Below are 18,258 nucleotides of genomic sequence, written 5' to 3'. Positions count from 1 at the left end.
GAGAAGACGAGCTGTCCCAGGCTAAGGTAGCGCACAGTGCTTGCGAAGCAATGCTTTACGGCCGACCCGCAAGCATCGCGCACTATCCTAGCCACCACGCAACTTGCAACGTGTATTATAAAGATTGTCAATAAACGAATATAAAAAAAAAAAAAAAAAACACACATCATACATACACACACACACAGAGATACGCACGCACGTATAAACACGCATTGGCTGCAGTGGTGGCCTACATACATGTTTTTGCCAAAGCACAAGTCCCTAGTATTTAAAATACGTCTTTTACAAATGTGAGGGTGAGGGGGTGAATTAGAGGTGGGGGTCAATTTTGACAAAATTCTATAAAATGCATATAAGTATACATAAAAAATTTGGAGACTCTAGCTTTAAAGATGTAGGATATATAAATTTATTACTGGTTTTCGATAATGTTTTTAATCGATAACAAAATAACGGGGAAATTTTTCGATATTTAAAGTAAAACTCGAAATGCGCTTGGTATACACGGACCTAGGAAAACAAATTTAAAGTCTCTAGCTCTCATATCTTCTGAGATCGACGCGTTCAAACATACGGACAGACGGACAGAGATAAATCGACTCAGCTCGTCGCCCTGATCAAGAATATATATACTTTGTGGGCCACGCCTCCTTCTTTCTGTTACATACATTTAACAAAACCATTATACCCTGATTTCCCATTGAAAATGGGTTCAGGGTATACAAAATGCACACTTATTATGGTTAAAATTTCAATTTTGATGTATTAAAAATATAAATGTATTAAAAATATAAAAACTCATTTAATTATATTAATATATAAATATTTTGAAAAAAATTTAAAAAATTAACATCAATGGAACAATCTGGACTCGAACCCGAGACTTCTCGATCGAGCGCCACGCCGCTACTCACAACGCCAGCTCACTTTTGGAAGCTGAGGGGGCAAAACCGAAATAGATTCACTGCTGCAGCGCCATCTAGCACATGTATACGAAAACTGTTGTAGCTGCTGTTAATTGGCAAAATATTTTATTATTTTTTAGCGTCGATTGGCTTAACGGAAGTTAATGAAACTTCCAGTATATGATCGATAAATCTACTCAGCTCGTCATATACTTTGTGGGGTCTACCACGCCTTCTTCTGCCTGCTACATACATTTCAACAAAACCATTATACCCTGATTTCCCATTTTCAATTCAGGGTATAAAATAGAAAGCGCAATATTTATTTTAATGATCTATTTTAAAACTAAACTTTGCCTTATTGCATATTAAATATTTATTAAATTTGCTAGCTCAATAACAAATAATTTAATATGTGAATAACTCTTTATTCGATTTTATTGAATAATATTTAGTTATCTTATTATTATTTAAAAACTTATAATACCGTTAAGCACTAAAGATGAATTTACTGCTTCTAGTAGCTAACCCACTCAACTCTACCTTTACCTAGATGGTATTTTAATATGTGTAAATACAGTTCTTTTATCCTATTCCTCTCATTAAACAAGTAAGAAGACTCTAGTCGAGACTGCTCATCATTCTGGACTTCTTTTATGCACACATACATACACATGCATCCACACGCACGCATAAGCCTGCGCTCTGCTAACTGCGCAGTAACAGCGACTGCGCTGCAGTGTGGGCAATATTATGAGAATTTATTTGTCGAATAATTTCATTTGTAGACATACGATCTTAATGCAACTTTCAGAGTGTAATCATATGTATAAATATGTGTGTACATTCCAAAGCACAAGTCTGTAGTACTTGAAATGCGTTTTTTACAAATTGGGGGCGAATGGGGCGTGGTATCCAAAATCTGTAAATTACAAAATCTTTGTATCCATTAACTTTATTTACAACGCAAATTTGAAGTCTCCAGGTCTAAAAGTGCCCAAATTAGGCTAAAAAAAACAATGTCGATTTTTCGATTATTCTCGATAAAAAAGTTATCGGATGAGTTATCGAAAAAATAAAGCAAACTTGTACTGCCTATGGTATACACGAGTATGCATGCCGAATTTCAGCTCATACGGACGGACGGACAGACGGACAGGGCTATATCGACTCAGCTCGTCGTCCTGATCAAGAATATATATACTTTATGGGGTCTGCGATGATTCCTTCTGCCTGTTACATACTTTTCACAAAACCATTATACCCTGATTTCCCATTTTCAATGGGTTCGGGGTATAAAAAGCGGATCACATTTGTTCTATGCATATTTTATTTGATATTTGATTTAGCGCCTGTTTATATATCCAAAGTTAATTAGAACCGGACGTTTTCCAAGTCGGAACCATTTGCCACGAAACCAAGGAGAGCCAGCTGGGGCTGCTGTCGTGACGATGGTGGGGGTGGTTGTTGGAAAAACACAATCAGGGTGCCATAAATTTAACGGATCACTACAATCGGTACAGCCAGCAGGAAGTCCAGCAGCATCGCAATCTACGCAGGCGCTGTGATCTACTAGACCAAGGACCAAAACCGCACAGCCAAGAATCAAAGTGTGGATTCTCATGTTGTTGTCAATGAATATGGGAAGAGAGCCGAAACTCTTAAGCTTTTATAGTAAATTTGAACTGAATATTATTTGCTAATAGTGATTGTGCTTTCAATTGTCACAGCTGTGCAACTCATACCCGTGTTACTTGTTAATGAACTTCTTTCTTCTGTCCGTTAATTTGAAGCATTCTCTAATTAGGTATTTGCACAATTATATGTACTTTCTAGCGAAGAGAATACCAAACTTAATGCGAATTAAGGCAAACAATAGCTTGGTTTGAGGCGTCGATGGCTGTTTATAAAGTATTTCTGATTGTTTATACATGAGTAACGGATGGCTGCTTGGCTTATACAAAGATCATATTCAAGATAGGTCTAATATTTTACCGCTCAAATGAATCTGTACAAAATCAGAAATAAATACTTGATACCAAATGAGGCAATATTATATCTTTATCTTAATATCTAAATTATTTGCACATGAATCGGTAAAGTTAATAAGTTAACAATGCGAATTAATGGATGTGGTTTGATATGGTGTGGTTGGCTTTAACTTGTTTAGTCTTAGATGTGCGCACACACACACACCCACAGAGATATCTAAGACACACACTGCTTTTTCATACATACACACACACAGAGGCAACCACTTACCTTGCACTTACGAAAACTAACTAAATGCGAGTAACGCTCAAGGTTTATGCCAACATACATATGCGCTGCTGTATGTGAGTGAGTGAAATGCATCTGTCTGTATCTGTGCGTGTGTAAGTGTGTGTTTAAAAAGCTCTGTTGGCACAGCACCAAATGGAAGCAAAAGAAAAATGCAGCAATCGTCGTGCTTAACTGGCGTGTACTTTACGACGCAGCATTTTCAAAAATTATTGCCAACTTATGCGCTGTTCGCGTGGGTGGTGGAGGGGGTGGGTTATGTAGGGTTGGCTAGTTTGCTCAACAATAGCAACAGCTCAAAAATCTCTGTGCCACCTGGTCGCAGGTGTTGCGTCGCATTGTCAATTTGTTAAAGTGCATGTTGAATTATGCAGTCAACGGCCGGACGCTCGACAGCTGTCGTTCTGCGGCCTTATTGACTGCTTCAACTAGCATCAAGGCCAGCAACGGATTCTGTGAGCGAAACGAAAATCGCTTTTAATTGGCAAACGTGCCGAAATACGAACTAAATCCGATTAAAACTCATATTTTGTTGCCATTCACTTCGCTGTGTATTTAGTTCGGGCTGCATTTAGCTTCACTTGCATCTCGTTCTTATTGTTCAGCCAAGAGAAAGAAATTGTTGTCTGAATTTCTCCGTTGGTGGCTGTCAGCAAAAGTTGAGAGCCACTCGTTTCGGTTTGATTGTTTAAGGGGGTCCCTGGAGCAGAGCAAATATAAGGACAATGACAGACCTGGCTTGCTTCCACCTTGCTCTCCTTCAGTTAATAAAAGCACTTAAACTTTAGCTTACTTTGAGGTATTGTTTCAGGTTTATTTCTCCCCTGCGCAGTTGGATACTTTAATTGCTATAATTCGAAAAATCAACCAAACTAACTTATTGATGAATTACTTTTGTTTTTTTTTATATTAAATCAATAGTTTTATTGCGGTTAATACTTTATGGAATTCATGTATGAATACCATAGAAATCAAACGACAAATTATGCGAGTAGATATAAATGGGCATGAACATATATACATATATAGATAAGCATATGGGTGACTAAATACAAACTAAAATATTCAATTTTTGGTCAATTTGAATTGCGCAAATGATTTAATTGCAATTGGCTTTTGATATAAACTTCATTTTTTTTAGCAGTTCCTTTTTTTATTCTCTCTATGTCTTTTTCATTCTAACTTTATCTACATATATATCTATCTTTCTTTATATTAACTGCGCCTCTCTCTCTTTCCATGTTTCTTAATCTTGCTGTGTTTCTTCTGTAGTTCTATCTATCTCTTTGACTCTATTTCTCCCTCATTTACTCTCTTCCCTCTCTCCCTGTCCCGTTTTCTCTTTCTTTGTCTCTCTGTGTTTCTTGTGTAGATCCCTATATATAGATCTCTCTCTAGACAGAGAGTTTTCTGTGTGACTCACTCTCTCTATCGCGCTCTCACTCTCTTTCTATCTATCTTTTTGTATCTCATCAGTCTCTCACTCTATACCTCCCTCACTTACCCTCTCTCTATCACTCCCTCTATCTCTCTGTCTCTCTCTCTCTCTGTATACAACTTTTATAAAATCCCTTTCTTAGCTTTATTTACAATGATTAATATATCGTCTCAATTATACGCAATTAAAGGACACATCAAAATGTTGCTGTCAATCGTGAGGAAAAGAGCTTCCAAGTCATTAAACATTTATTTTTAAACATATTATTATCGATATACTTTTTTTGTGCAGCACGAACACTCAGCAATAACAACAATAACTGAGCAACTGAAAAAAATAAAGAACAATAACAAATTGCCTTAATTTGGCAAAATTGTGCCACAACACACAGTTAGAAATGTTATTTTGGTGGGGCGTTGGGTGCTGGAGGTTTGGAGACAAAGGCTAAGCTGTATTTGTCGTGGATAGGCGCACAGCACGCAAGGTTCCCAGGTCGAGGTTGCCCTCGTAATTGGCCCCTCGCACGCAGCCCAAGGGCATTTTATATTCAATTACCAGTTTGGAGAAGCCGACCTCTTATAGCCAACTGCTAATGGTTACCTTTGACCGAGCGGGCTCAGTTTTATTTGGAATTGAGCGCAGGCCAGGTGACAGGTCGCATGGTGCTCTAAGCAAGGAATTCAATTCGGCTCCAGCATGGAGAACAATGTATGCATACTCGCATGCATGCCACACACATACACAATTCATATGCACATACATAATACATGTGCTACACGCATACAACTTAAAGACCTCTCGAATAATGCCCGCTTATCATTCTATTAATATCAAAGCTTCGGCTTGCGGCGCAATTACAAGAGTTAATTAAATGCCGCCCACGGCCACAGAATTCAATTATTTTAGCTCCTCCTTGTGGATTGTGTTGTACACAATTTAAGCCTTTCATTAACATTTACAGAGCATGTGTCTGACCTGGCCCTCTCTCTCTCTCTCTCTATATATATATATATATATATACATATATATGTATACTAGCTGGCCCGGCAAACGTTGCATTGCCCTCTATATTATTTCTAGGTAAACAATTGTTGAAAGCTATGTTGTTCAGGCTGGGATACACTGATAAATTTATTAATCGGATTTTCATTCAAGCACCTTGTTGTAAACGACATTCTTCGTTTTTTGGTCGGGTGCAAGAACAAATAATGCGGATCGTTTGCCAACACGTGAGCATGCCACGTACAATTGACCATGAGAAAAACACGCATTTTCTAGATTGAGGCCACAAATAGTCAAAGATTGGCCCTGTGACTTGTTGATCGTCATGGCGAAGGCAAGACGAAGCGGGAATTGAATTCGTTTAAATTCAAAGGGCATATCTGTTGAGCTCATCGGAATCCTAGGAATAAGAACTTCCTCATCTTTAAATTTTCCTTTGAGTATCAACGCGTGAATCACATTGCTCATCAGTTTTCTTATCACCAAACGCGTTCCATTGCACAGTTTTGGTTGGTTTAAATTTCTAAGCATGCAAATCATGGAGAATTGCTCTTTTCATAGCTGTGTTCATTTCTTGACGCCGGTCAAGTTGTTCTTCCATATTGCCCATGAAGTATATTTGCAAGAATTTTTGCTGTGCATCTTCAATAGGTTGCAATGATCCAATGCGATGGCAAATCTGGCCTTGAATCTTTAAATTCAAAGCCATAGTTATAGTTATATTTACAAACACTATTTACAGAAATCTAACAAACTACATTATTCAAAATTTTTTTTTTGCAGTCATAGAAAATAAAATTTTTAACGTAAATTACCTTAAATATCCGTCTCCAATATTTTCCGCCCCAAATTATGTCATTTGGAAACAGGCATTGTATTTTTGAGTGTTCGCTAGAAAATGTCGTGATTCTAGTGTTTCGCCATAAAGCAGGGAACGCAATGGCTATGGTGACCGCTAATGGCAATGTCACTTTACCACTAAGGCAGCACAAACCGGGCGTTTCACCAGCAAACTTCAATGCGCCACAATGCTAGCAAACAACGTCCATTGGACCAATGCAAACTAAACGATTCAAGCTGTAATCAATGGTGCAATCATATCGAAACGCTGCTCGATTCAAATCAATCCTTGAACCATTTCTTATTGCCGTTTCACGGGCTGCCTCTCTTTGAGAAGCACGAATTAAGGCCCTTCTTCCCTGGGTACTAACGCGGAGCCTTTCTCGGGCGATTTCTCGCTCTTCGTCAGATAATTGACTCGCGCTATTCCGTTGCCTAATTGCATTATGGGTCCGCCGGGAAAGATTAGATCTTCTAGGACGCGGCATTTTTATTAATAGTAATACTGCCCTCGCACAAAACCATATAAAACAATCGAGAAATATAAATATAAATAATTTACACAAATTTATGTTTGAGACAAACAAATACCTGAACTTTCGAGATATTTAGCTTTTGTAAAAGTCCAAAAATACAATTTTTAATAATTAACTTTTTTTTTTTAAATTTCGAATTTTTAATTTTTTATTTATTTTTGATTAGTCAGGTTTTAATCTTTTAATTTTTTTTTTTAATTTTTTCAGATTTTTGATTTGAAATATTTATAAAGTTTAAAAGTCCGAAAATATAAAAAGCCAAAAATACACTTTTTAATAATTACCTTTTTTTTTTTAATTTCGAATTTTTAATTTTTTATTTATTTTTTGAACAGTCAGGTTTTAATCTTTTGATTTTTTGCAGATTTTTGATTTGAAATATTTTTCCTTTTGATTTGAAATTTTTTTTTTTTTTTTTTTTTTTTTTTTTTTTTTGAATAGTCAGGTCTGCTCGAGGTCAGGAGACCGTAGACTGACTGACTACATTTGTTTATTTACTTCTACACTATTGTCAAAACTGTCACTGTTACCAAGCCTACTGGGTATAAAAAAAATTTGAACATTTGGGGAAAAAACCGCGTTTTTCAAGTATTCGGCAAATTTTTTCAGTATTTTTAAGACCCTATACTAAACTCGTTGCGGAGACAAATCCAACAAATCAAAAACCATGAAAATTGGTTCAGCCCAAATCAAGTTATAAGCAGTCTTCACTTTTACACAACTTTCTTTTATATATATAGATATCTCTATACTTACCTCTCTCTCGCTCTCTTTTTCTGTGTGCCTGCATTGCAGAAGTCGCCGCGCAAGTTATCAAATTCATCGGTGCATGCACTGCCCGAGAGTCGACGCCATTTGATGGAACTGGATGAGGGCGAACTCTTCATGGAGCTGATACGTGACGTGGCCAACGAGCTGGACATTGATGTGCTGTGCCATAAGATATTGGTGAACGTGGGCCTGCTAACCCATGCGGATCGTGGATCTCTCTTTCTGGCCAAGGGCACGCCAAACAACAGGTACCTGGTGGCCAAGCTCTTTGACGTCACACAAACGACAGGTGAGCCCCCAAATGCCAATTTGCGAAATTCCAATATCCAGATCCATTGTCCAAAATGTTGCCAAGCAACGACAAAGCGCAAGCCAAAAGGAAAACTGCAAATGCAAACTGGGCCACAGCTCTGGCCAGGGCTATAGACCAGTTTGATTAAGCCAACACAACAAAGAGATTCGAAACAACAATCAGACTCTGAATTGAATGAACAGTTTTTCAACTCGACTCTACATAATTGAGCTGCTTTTTGATAGTCTATTTGAAGGCAGGCATAATGCAAATCCCAACAAAGACTGCCGCAACACAAAAGTTGTGCAACAGCTAGCAGGGAACATGCAGCACAGAGTGAAGAAGCCTTTAATTTGACCAAACTTGTTTTGGGTCAATTTCAACCCAATGGCAGTGTAGTTGGTCAATGGTTATTAGCTGGACCTGGGGCCGGATCGAGAGTGAGCATTGAGCAAGTGCCACCGAATTTGTTCGACTCGTTAACCCACACAAATTGACGCTCATTAGCGGCTGAAGGCGACGAGGCTGGGCAGGGAGCGGGAAACGCATTAGCAAATTAAGCCTAAGCGGAAACGGGCATTAAAAGTTTCTCTTTTTTTTGGCAGGGCAGACCGTAAACCTCAAAAGGTTCCATCAAATGAAAAATAGATGCTAGCTAAAACGTGTTCAGGCAAACAGAGAGCGAGAAAGAGAGGGAGGGAGAGAAAGAGGGAAAAGCATTTATTTGCTATGAAATGGTTTTTGTGCCTTAAAGTCACCTCTTCCGCTACATAATTCACATGGCAAAAGATTAGAGCTAGAGCAGCATTAAGGTTTACTTTTTAGCACACACACACACACACATACACACACACATAAATACACACATGAATCGGCAAATGCAAATTCAACTGGGAGTCACGAGCAGCGACTCGCAATTTGACTTTTAGCGCCTTTGGCCTGGATTTTCGTTGAAGCTAATGTATCTTTTGCATGGCAGACTGAATATTTTGCCTATAAATTAAATATTTATGTAGATGTGTGTGTGTGCGCTGGCATGGCTTTTTAATGATTTATGCGGCCCTGCTCCTGCCGCTCCAGCCCCTGCTGCCCACGTCGACCGTCTTCTTTAATCTAATCTCTTTTACAGCACTCAAGGATGCAGTGACGCGGGCGCGAGCCGAGGAGATCATCATACCGTTTGGCATCGGCATCGCTGGCATGGTGGCCCAGACAAAGCAGATGATTAACATCAAGGAGGCCTACAAGGATGCTCGCTTCAATTGCGAAATCGATTTGAAGACGGGCTACACAACCAACGCCATACTCTGCATGCCCATTTGCAACTACGAGGGCGACATCATAGGCGTGGCACAAATCATCAATAAAACCAATGGTAAGCCAAGTCGCCATCGCAATCGCAATCGCAATCGCCAAATTAGCTCACTTGTTCGCCTTTGCTCAATGTTGACTCTCAGGCTGCATGGAGTTCGACGAACACGATGTGGAAATCTTTCGCAGATATTTGACATTCTGCGGCATTGGCATACAGAATGCCCAGCTGTTCGAGATGTCCGTCCAGGAGTACCGGCGCAATCAAATCCTCTTGAATCTGGCACGCAGCATCTTCGAGGAGCAGAACAATCTCGAGTGCCTTGTCACCAAAATCATGACCGAGGCCAGGGAGCTGCTCAAATGCGAGCGCTGCTCCGTCTTTCTGGTGGATCTCGATTGCTGCGAGGAGGTGAGTTCATATGCCACGCGCAATGGAGGTAATGAAGTCGTCGACTGTTATCCTGTTGCTGGCTATTTCAGCAACGACTTGGCATTTGCCATATGAATGAAATGAAAATGTTTTCGCTGCCCGCCCGACTCATTCGGGGCGTGGCAGTTGCGGCAATTGCGGCGTTGTCGTTGTCAGTTTCATTAAAATTAAAATGGTTTAAACGCCAGCGCGGACAGTTTTCCTGTCTCTCTGCCACTGTCCGTTTGACAGCTCTGAGTTGTGTGTGTGTTAGTGTGTGCGTATGTGAGCGCACCCCAAGGAAATTAAAATGTACAATTTATATTACAATTTTGTTTCTGTTTTATTCGGATATTTCTTTGATTCGAGCATCGTAACAACAAAAATTGCAAAGGTAAATTAAGTCAAGCCAGGCAATTCCCATTGAGCTACTAAGCAACGACTCGCATTGCCCTTTCTACACTCATTATGTAAAGCCCCAAAAGACATTTTTTTTTTTTTTTTGCGGCCTCCAATTCAGGGCAATATCTCTGTCCGTCTGTCTGTCTGCCAGCATTTGGCACCCAAAGAAACCAACTGCTGCTGTCTGTTGGCCGAGCTCTTGAGGCAGTTCAAAACAATTGTTCAAATGAACAGTAAATGTTTTTTACAGTTATTTTATACCCTGAACCCATTGAAAATAGGAATTCAGGGTATAATGGTTTTGCGAAAAAGTATGTAACGGGCAGAAGTAATCATCGCAGACCCAATAAAGTTCTTGATCAGCACGACGAGCTGAGTCTATATAGCCCTGTCCGTCCGTATGAGTGCGTCGATCTCAGAAGTTATAAGAGCTAGAGAGCTGAAATTTGGCACGCATACTCGTGTATACCATGGGCTGTACAAGTTTATCATATTTTTTCGATAACTCGTCAGATAACTTTTTTATCGAGAATAATCGAAAAACTGATTTGGTTTTTTTCAGCCTAATTTGAACACTTTTAGAACTAGAGACTTCAGATTTACTGTTTATATATAGTTGAACGATACGAAGATTTCGTAATTTACAGATTTTGAACACCACGCCCCCTTCGCCGCCGCATTTCAAGTAGAGAGTTGTGCTTTGGAATGTACACAAATTTTGACCATATGATTACGCTCTGAAGGTTTCATTAAGATTGTATGTCTTCAAAAGAAATTATTCAACAAATAATATTATCATAATATTACCCACACTGCAGCGCAGCCCAAGCGCAGTCACTGCTTACTGCGCAGTTAGCAGAGCGCGGGCTTATGCGTGCGTTATGATTAGGTATCTCCTAGTCGAGCAGTCTTGGCTAGAGCACTCTTACTTGTTTTTTCTTTTGTATATATCTGTGTGTACGTGTGTGTTTTTTTAGGTAATAAATTTGGCTTTTATATTTGACGTATTTACATAAAAGTTTCCATCGAAATGTCTTAGAAAAAAAAAAAAAGAAAACAGATTTCATATTTGTTTTGTAACTTAAATTGATTTAACTCGAGCAATGTTTATGTGTTATAAGAAAATTCTAAAAATGCTTTGCTGCTAATTCTACTTCAAGTTCACATTCATAGTGAATTTGATTAATGTGAATGAAACGTAATTCTGAACTGAAACTGAAAAAAATAAGAAATATATAAATATTTGCCCAGCTGCCAAGTAGATTACCGGAAATTCAGCATACCTCAACAATTATTTGCATATAAATATGTGTATATGTATTGTCTTTTATATGCCATTGTGATGCATTAAAGGCCCATTGAGGCCCGAGGTGAAGCTTTGACGTTTGCCGCGGCAATTGTTATTTATGAGCGCCATTCCATCGGAGCTCGGCTGAGCCATGTAACCAATTAAATTGAACTGGGTCAAGCGTATTAATTATGATAATATAGTTTTTAATTAATTGCATTTAAGAGTATGTGAAATGCACATTCATTGGCGGTAAATGTTTTTTCTACTGCTAAATTAAATTCTGATTGCTTTTGATTATGTATTCATTGCGTTTAAATGGGATTACCCAACCAATGGCCAATTAACTAGAGACCGGTAAAACCAATATAAATATACATATATATGTATGCATATATATATGAAATGGGAGGGTCCTTAAATGTTGAAAATATGCCAAGTCATGTGCAGCATAGCCGCTGAGCGTTGTGCAGCGCTGTGCGTCAGGCAAATATGCTGAGTGCCTGCCTTACTCTCATTCCCGGCCCGCGTCTGCGTCTGCTGGGGCAATTTATCAACACAGCAGCTGCAGGGGGGCCATTAGTGGCAGCCATTTAATGTCCAAGTGCCTTGCATGCCTCTTTTCGCAGAGCCATTTGGAGAAGATAATCGAGAAGCCTCATCAGCTCCAGCAGCAGCGCACCCCGCGTGCCATTATGAGTGGCGACAGCTTTGAGGAAAAGGTGAGCTGGATTATTTGTCTCAATTTTTCTCGTTTTTGCCCCATTTCATATGCATGCATCCATGCATGTTCGCCATTCAATTATGCTTGCAGCAAAATATGCGCAATCGCTTCACCGTGCTGTTCGAGCTGGGCGGGGAAAATCATGCGGCGAATGTCTCCCGGCCCTCCATCAACGATCTGAGCCACTCGACGCTGGCGCAGATTGCCCAATTCGTAGCCACCACCGGGCAGACGGTGAACATCTGCGACGTTCAGGATTGGGTGAGGGAGCACAATCAGATACGCGCCGAGAGCGAGATCGACAGCACCCACGCCATACTCTGCATGCCCATTGTGAATGCCCAGAAGACGGTCATTGGCGTCGCCCAATTGATAAACAAGGTGAGTCGCAGGTCTGAGGTGCCCATTGGCAGTTGTCTAACGTCGCTCCTCTGCTGCAGGCAAGCGGTTTGCCCTTTACCGAATCGGATGCATCCATATTCGAGGCATTCGCCATATTCTGCGGTCTGGGCATACACAACACGCAGATGTACGAGAACGCCTGCAAGCTGATGGCCAAGCAGAAGGTGGCCTTGGAGTGCCTCAGCTATCATGCCACGGCCAGCCAGGATCAGACTGAGAAACTCGCCCAGGACGTCATTGCCGAGGCCGAAGCCTACAATTTGTACAGCTTCACCTTTACGGGTAAGTATGTGGCATGCTCTCAGCCTTCTGAATACTCCATGATCATGAATCCCGCCTAGACTTTGACCTGGTCGATGACGACACCTGCCGTGCGGTGCTGCGCATGTTTATGCAATGCAATCTGGTCTCGCAGTTCCATATACCTTACGATGTAAGTATGAAGGCGTTAAAGTGCCCTAGCATAGGATCCCACATACATTCCATATAATTCCCTTTCAGGTGCTCTGCCGCTGGGTGCTGAGCGTTCGCAAGAACTATCGCCCAGTAAAGTACCACAATTGGCGACACGCTCTAAATGTTGCTCAGACAATGTTCGCCATGCTGAAGACGGGCAAAATGGAGCGTTTTATGACCGACCTGGAGATACTGGGCCTGCTGGTGGCCTGCTTGTGCCACGATCTGGATCATCGCGGCACCAACAATGCATTCCAAACCAAAACCGAGTCCCCACTGGCTATACTCTACACCACCAGTACCATGGAGCATCATCATTTCGATCAATGTGTTATGATACTCAATTCCGAGGGCAACAACATATTCCAGGTGATAATCATAATGCTTAAAATTTGATATATGCATATATACGTATATACATATGCATGTCAATCGAATTCCACTTGCTGGACCCTCAAAAGTATGCTGTGGTATATTGAGTGATTAAATTTGCAATGCTCCTTAGGTAATTATACGAGTTTCAGTTATGCGTGGCACTTCAAAGTTATGCGCTATAGAGTTAAGAATAAAAGCTGAAATAATATTTATAAAATTAAAAAAAAAAAAAAAAACTTCAAAGTTATTATAAAAGATAATAATAATAATAATCACAGCATTAAATCCAGATGAAGCAGATATATAATTAAAGAGTATACTTGAATTTTTGTATGTCTAGACACAGTTTTGATACATCTAAGTCAAATGACTTTGTTCACATGGTACATAAGTTCCATGAACATTGGACAAGAGCTGAAGTTGATAAATTTTAAAGACCAAATCTGAAGCTGGGAAAACGAAGTAGCTTAGAATCTGCTGAGACTTATACTAGAAATATTGAATGAAAATATATAAAAAATTCCCTTGAATTTTATCTGTGATATTTACACCCTGTAGGTCTCTCTGATTTTAGTTCATAGTAAAATTAGAATTCATTTAGCTTTGTTCAATGAAAGCCTAGATTTTGTATATCTAAATACCTTCAGTTTGATTTCTGTGAAATATTGAACCTTTATATATCTAAAGGTATTGCAATAATAATCTAATCTTAACCTAGGTTTTGTTAAGTAATATCTAATATACAAACGTTTAAACTGCATATATAAATATACACATGTATACAATATCCTATAAAATTGGAAATCTCTTAATTCATTTTGCAAAAAAAAATAAAAAAAATAAAAAAAATAAAAGAATTAAAATCAAGGTGATGAAATATTTGTTATATCAATTTGTTTTGCCCAACTTGCCTCAGGCTCTTTCGCCCGAAGACTATCGCTCCGTCATGAAGACTGTCGAAAGCGCAATACTCTCCACCGATTTGGCAATGTATTTTAAGAAGCGCAACGCGTTTCTTGAGCTGGTCGAAAATGGCGAATTCGATTGGCAGGGCGAGGAGAAGAAAGATTGTAAGTATTTCAGCAAAGCATGCCGTGCGTATACGTAATATTTTGTTTACAACTCTCTCTCTCCCTTCAAGTGCTGTGCGGTATGATGATGACGGCCTGCGACGTGAGCGCCATAGCAAAGCCGTGGGAGGTGCAGCATCGCGTGGCCAAGCTAGTGGCCGATGAGTTCTTCGATCAAGGCGATCTGGAGAAGTTGCAGCTGAATACTCAGCCCGTGGCCATGATGGACAGGTAAGTAAATGAAAATCAATGGAGAGCAAGACTTGAATTGGGAATTGCAGGGAGCGCAAGGATGAGCTGCCCAAAATGCAGGTGGGCTTCATAGATGTTATTTGTCTGCCGCTCTACCGAGTGCTGTGCGACACGTTCCCCTGGATAACGCCGCTGTACGAAGGCACGCTGGAGAACAGACGCAACTGGCAGGACTTGGCGGAGAAAGTGGAGATGGGGCTCACCTGGATCGATCACGACACGATCGACAAGCCGGTTGAGGAGTTTGCCGGCTGTGCCGATGAGGAGATCAAGGACATTGAGTTCACAGTGACAACGCTCAACTGCAATCAGCATGGAGGCAGCGCCGGCGGTGGAGAGGATACCCACACACCGGAGCATCAGCGCAGCAGCTCACGGCTGAGCATTAAGAAGACAGGCGCCTTGGGCAAGGTGGTGCGGTCGAAGCTATCGAAGACGCTCTACAACAGCATGGACGGCTCGAAGCCAAAGACATCGCTCAAGCTGCTCGAGTCACATGTCAGCGAGGACATGGACGACAAGAGTCCAACCAGCCCATCCCAGCCACATTCCGGTAGCGTTGGCCGCATGTCCGCCTCCTCGTCCACTTCGTCCGCTGGCACCGTCGACAAGAGCAAGAAACGCTCCAAGCTGTGCGCATTATTATGACGAAAGCCGTCTAATTAGAGTTTGGTGACCCCCTCCAATGCGGCTGGCAGTGAGACTGACAAAAGCGGAGGGGGGCTGACCGAAATCTAATTGGCTGAACAATTTGGCTGGACAGAGTGCATAGCAACAAAATGCCAGCCATCAATCCTACAATTATAATCTCGAACGACATTGTCTTAACTAACTAACTGAACAACTAACTAACTAACTAACGATAGTAACTAACTAATTAATGTGTAGTGCAAGTTGAATGAGAACAACTTTAGTTTACTCTACGTGTATATGCCTATAAGTAAAGACCACTATACCCACACCCAAACACACCCACACCCACACCGACACCCACAACCACACATACCCATACAGCAAAGATAATTGCAATATTATACCTAAGTGAATGTCAAATCATGTGATCTATTTAAGGTCCTAAAGGCCAAAGCGCATGCGCATTAAGCCTTTTGGTATACTCTCTCTATCTCTCTCTCTCTCTCCTCTTCCGCTCTTCTACTATCTCTCTATCTCTGTTTTTCTAACTTTGAATCTGAACGAACCGTAACTCTAAGCTCTTAGATGTTTGTACACCACACAAAGTCAAATATATGTATGTACTATATAGATAATCGATACAAATGTGTTAAGTAGTTCTCTTTCGTAATCGAAACGTGCTAGTCAAACGTATAAAATACCAGATACATAAATATATATATAGAGCATACACATACATATGTTTAAGCAAGAAATTCGACGAGGCTATGCATGACTAAACTATCTAGTTTTATCGGGGTTGACGTGCCCGAAAAAAAAAAAAAAAAAAACTATTACAACTAGTCCGCATGTGATAAATATATACACGTGTTGTACTCGTACTCTTAAACTCTTGATGGCATACCAAATCCAAAATACAACATGTACTAATAATATATTTAACTATATTTAAGCAGCTGTTGAGACAAAAAACCAGAATTTGTGAAAAATACAAACTATAGCAATATTTTATGATATTTCTAGACTAGCTAAACTATCTAACTATATAACATATTAATATATATAAATATATATTTAACAAAATACACTTGAAAAGTAAACAAAAATCTTCGTAAATTGTGCACGAAAATTAATTTTTTAAAATATTTGAAATTATTAGAAGATGATATATGAATCGAATGTTTAATTGTAGACAAGAATTAAAAAGTATAAATCAATTTTGTCAATTTTGGAATTCAACTCAAATCTAAATGGCAAATAAGCAAATATCTAGTGAATACAATTAGCACCTAAATACAAATAAAGATCAACAAATATCTCAAACTCTGAATGTTGAACGAAGTTACAAAATCTTACGTGTGTGTATAAAATGTGTTTAAGTAACTATATAAACAATAGACTACTCCTACAAATGTACCCCAATATATATATATATATATATATATATATATATATATATATAATAATAGCTAATGCTTGATTGTACATTGTAGGCACCATCATTATAATATATATATAATATATATATATATATTATTTATACTATTTTTCTAGCTATTCTATCGCGCCACTGAGAATCAAAATCCAGACAACTTTATAAACGAACTTAAGTACTTGCTTATGAGTGTATTTCAAAACTTTACCTAGGCAAATATAAGAATCTATAGCTATATTCGACGTTATATATTCGCTATATATTCGACGTTAGATGATTGACTATCCCCCAATTGGCGATCAGGCACTTCAAAGTTTTCTAATTAATATGAGAAAAGTAAACACAATTTTTATAGCACAAACCGATTCAACTTATTTTTGACTAATTTTCCCATTTCATGTAAATATACGAGCTTTGAGTTGATATTAAAGAATTAGATGGAAAAAAACACTCGATTTTTATTGCGAACGAAAACACAAGCACAAAATCGTTCATTTGATGTTCTTATCAATACTATCAGTTAATACAAGTTATTAAAATTCTTTTTATTTGTGTAACTATGTAAGTCAATGCAATTGAATCAAAAATAAATCACGTCATTGAAAATTCAAAAACTTTCTTGTATATTCAGGCGATTTCCATTATTTATAGGGTTTAATATGTGCATGTAATGCACTCATCATAGCCTTTATGCAGATCTGCCGTGCAATCGATGCAGCCAGCGGGCAAATCAGAGAAGAAATACAGGCCTAATCTCAGCATCGCAAAGCACCCAAAGGATTAATACGATGCAGTCTAAGCGAAATACAAAGTTTCCCATATTGACGCTGTCTTCTCAAAGAATCATTCGAGCCAATTTCGTCCAAAATTTGCCAACTTAATTTTTGGCAAAACTTTGCAGAGTTGTTTAAAATTATTTGCTATTTTTTTATTTTTTTTTCCAATGTACTTTTTGTTCATTATTTACAAATGGGAGGGAAATAAAAATTAAATTAAAAAATTTATTTGTATTTAATTTAAAAATTTCTTTAGTATTTTATCTAATTATTTCTTACTTACATTTATTAGTTTAGACTATAAATACTTTTTCAATTATAATTATTAATTATAACAAAAAATTAGATAATGCAACAATCTAGTTAAAACTTATAGATACAATGACAAAAAAATAATTGTTTTGATGTTTAATGAGTCAAAAATAAAATCTTTTTTTTTTTTTATACAATAAATACTACAAATTTAATGAGATCAGACACTTTTCGCCCTAAGTTATATTTTGAAAATTACTAATACTTGGTGGCCTGTGTTACCGTGATGATTTTGTTATGAGTTATATAAATAGCTTATTATTATTTATAAACTAGTTGATAAGAAGTTGCTTACGCACATTACATAATCACACGCAGATGCCTTTTTAGTCGAAAGCAAATA

The 18,258-nt window shown here is 38.7% G+C and overlaps 1 protein-coding gene and 1 long non-coding RNA gene across 2 annotated transcripts in view; one reads left to right on the top strand and one right to left on the bottom strand.

Annotated features, from left to right (window-relative positions):
* Positions 1-17,441, top strand: part of Pde6 (phosphodiesterase 6) — a 71,134-nt gene extending 53,693 nt beyond the window's left edge. The window contains exons 4-14 of the mRNA XM_089462724.1: positions 7,800-8,064; positions 9,197-9,442; positions 9,525-9,790; positions 12,110-12,202; positions 12,295-12,585; positions 12,645-12,888; positions 12,948-13,039; positions 13,108-13,431; positions 14,354-14,507; positions 14,579-14,738; positions 14,789-17,441. Of these exons, the coding sequence (XP_089318850.1) occupies positions 7,800-8,064; positions 9,197-9,442; positions 9,525-9,790; positions 12,110-12,202; positions 12,295-12,585; positions 12,645-12,888; positions 12,948-13,039; positions 13,108-13,431; positions 14,354-14,507; positions 14,579-14,738; positions 14,789-15,407 (2,754 nt within the window). The 3' untranslated portion in view covers positions 15,408-17,441. The remainder of the gene's footprint in view (positions 1-7,799; positions 8,065-9,196; positions 9,443-9,524; positions 9,791-12,109; positions 12,203-12,294; positions 12,586-12,644; positions 12,889-12,947; positions 13,040-13,107; positions 13,432-14,353; positions 14,508-14,578; positions 14,739-14,788) is intronic.
* Positions 5,726-7,800, bottom strand: LOC149270583 (uncharacterized). Its single transcript, XR_016268645.1, has 2 exons — positions 6,444-7,800; positions 5,726-6,319 (listed from the first exon to the last, which is right to left on the bottom strand). It is a non-coding gene; the product is annotated as an uncharacterized LOC149270583 (long non-coding RNA).
* Positions 17,442-18,258: the final 817 nt, after the last annotated feature.

This window comes from Drosophila arizonae, chromosome 2, assembly GCF_054131065.1.
Source record: "Drosophila arizonae isolate 15081-1271.41 chromosome 2, UAZ_ARI_1.0, whole genome shotgun sequence".
NCBI lineage: Eukaryota > Metazoa > Arthropoda > Insecta > Diptera > Drosophilidae > Drosophila > Drosophila arizonae.
Note: the sequence above shows the minus strand (reverse complement) of the source record. Positions and strands in the feature narration are given on the sequence as shown.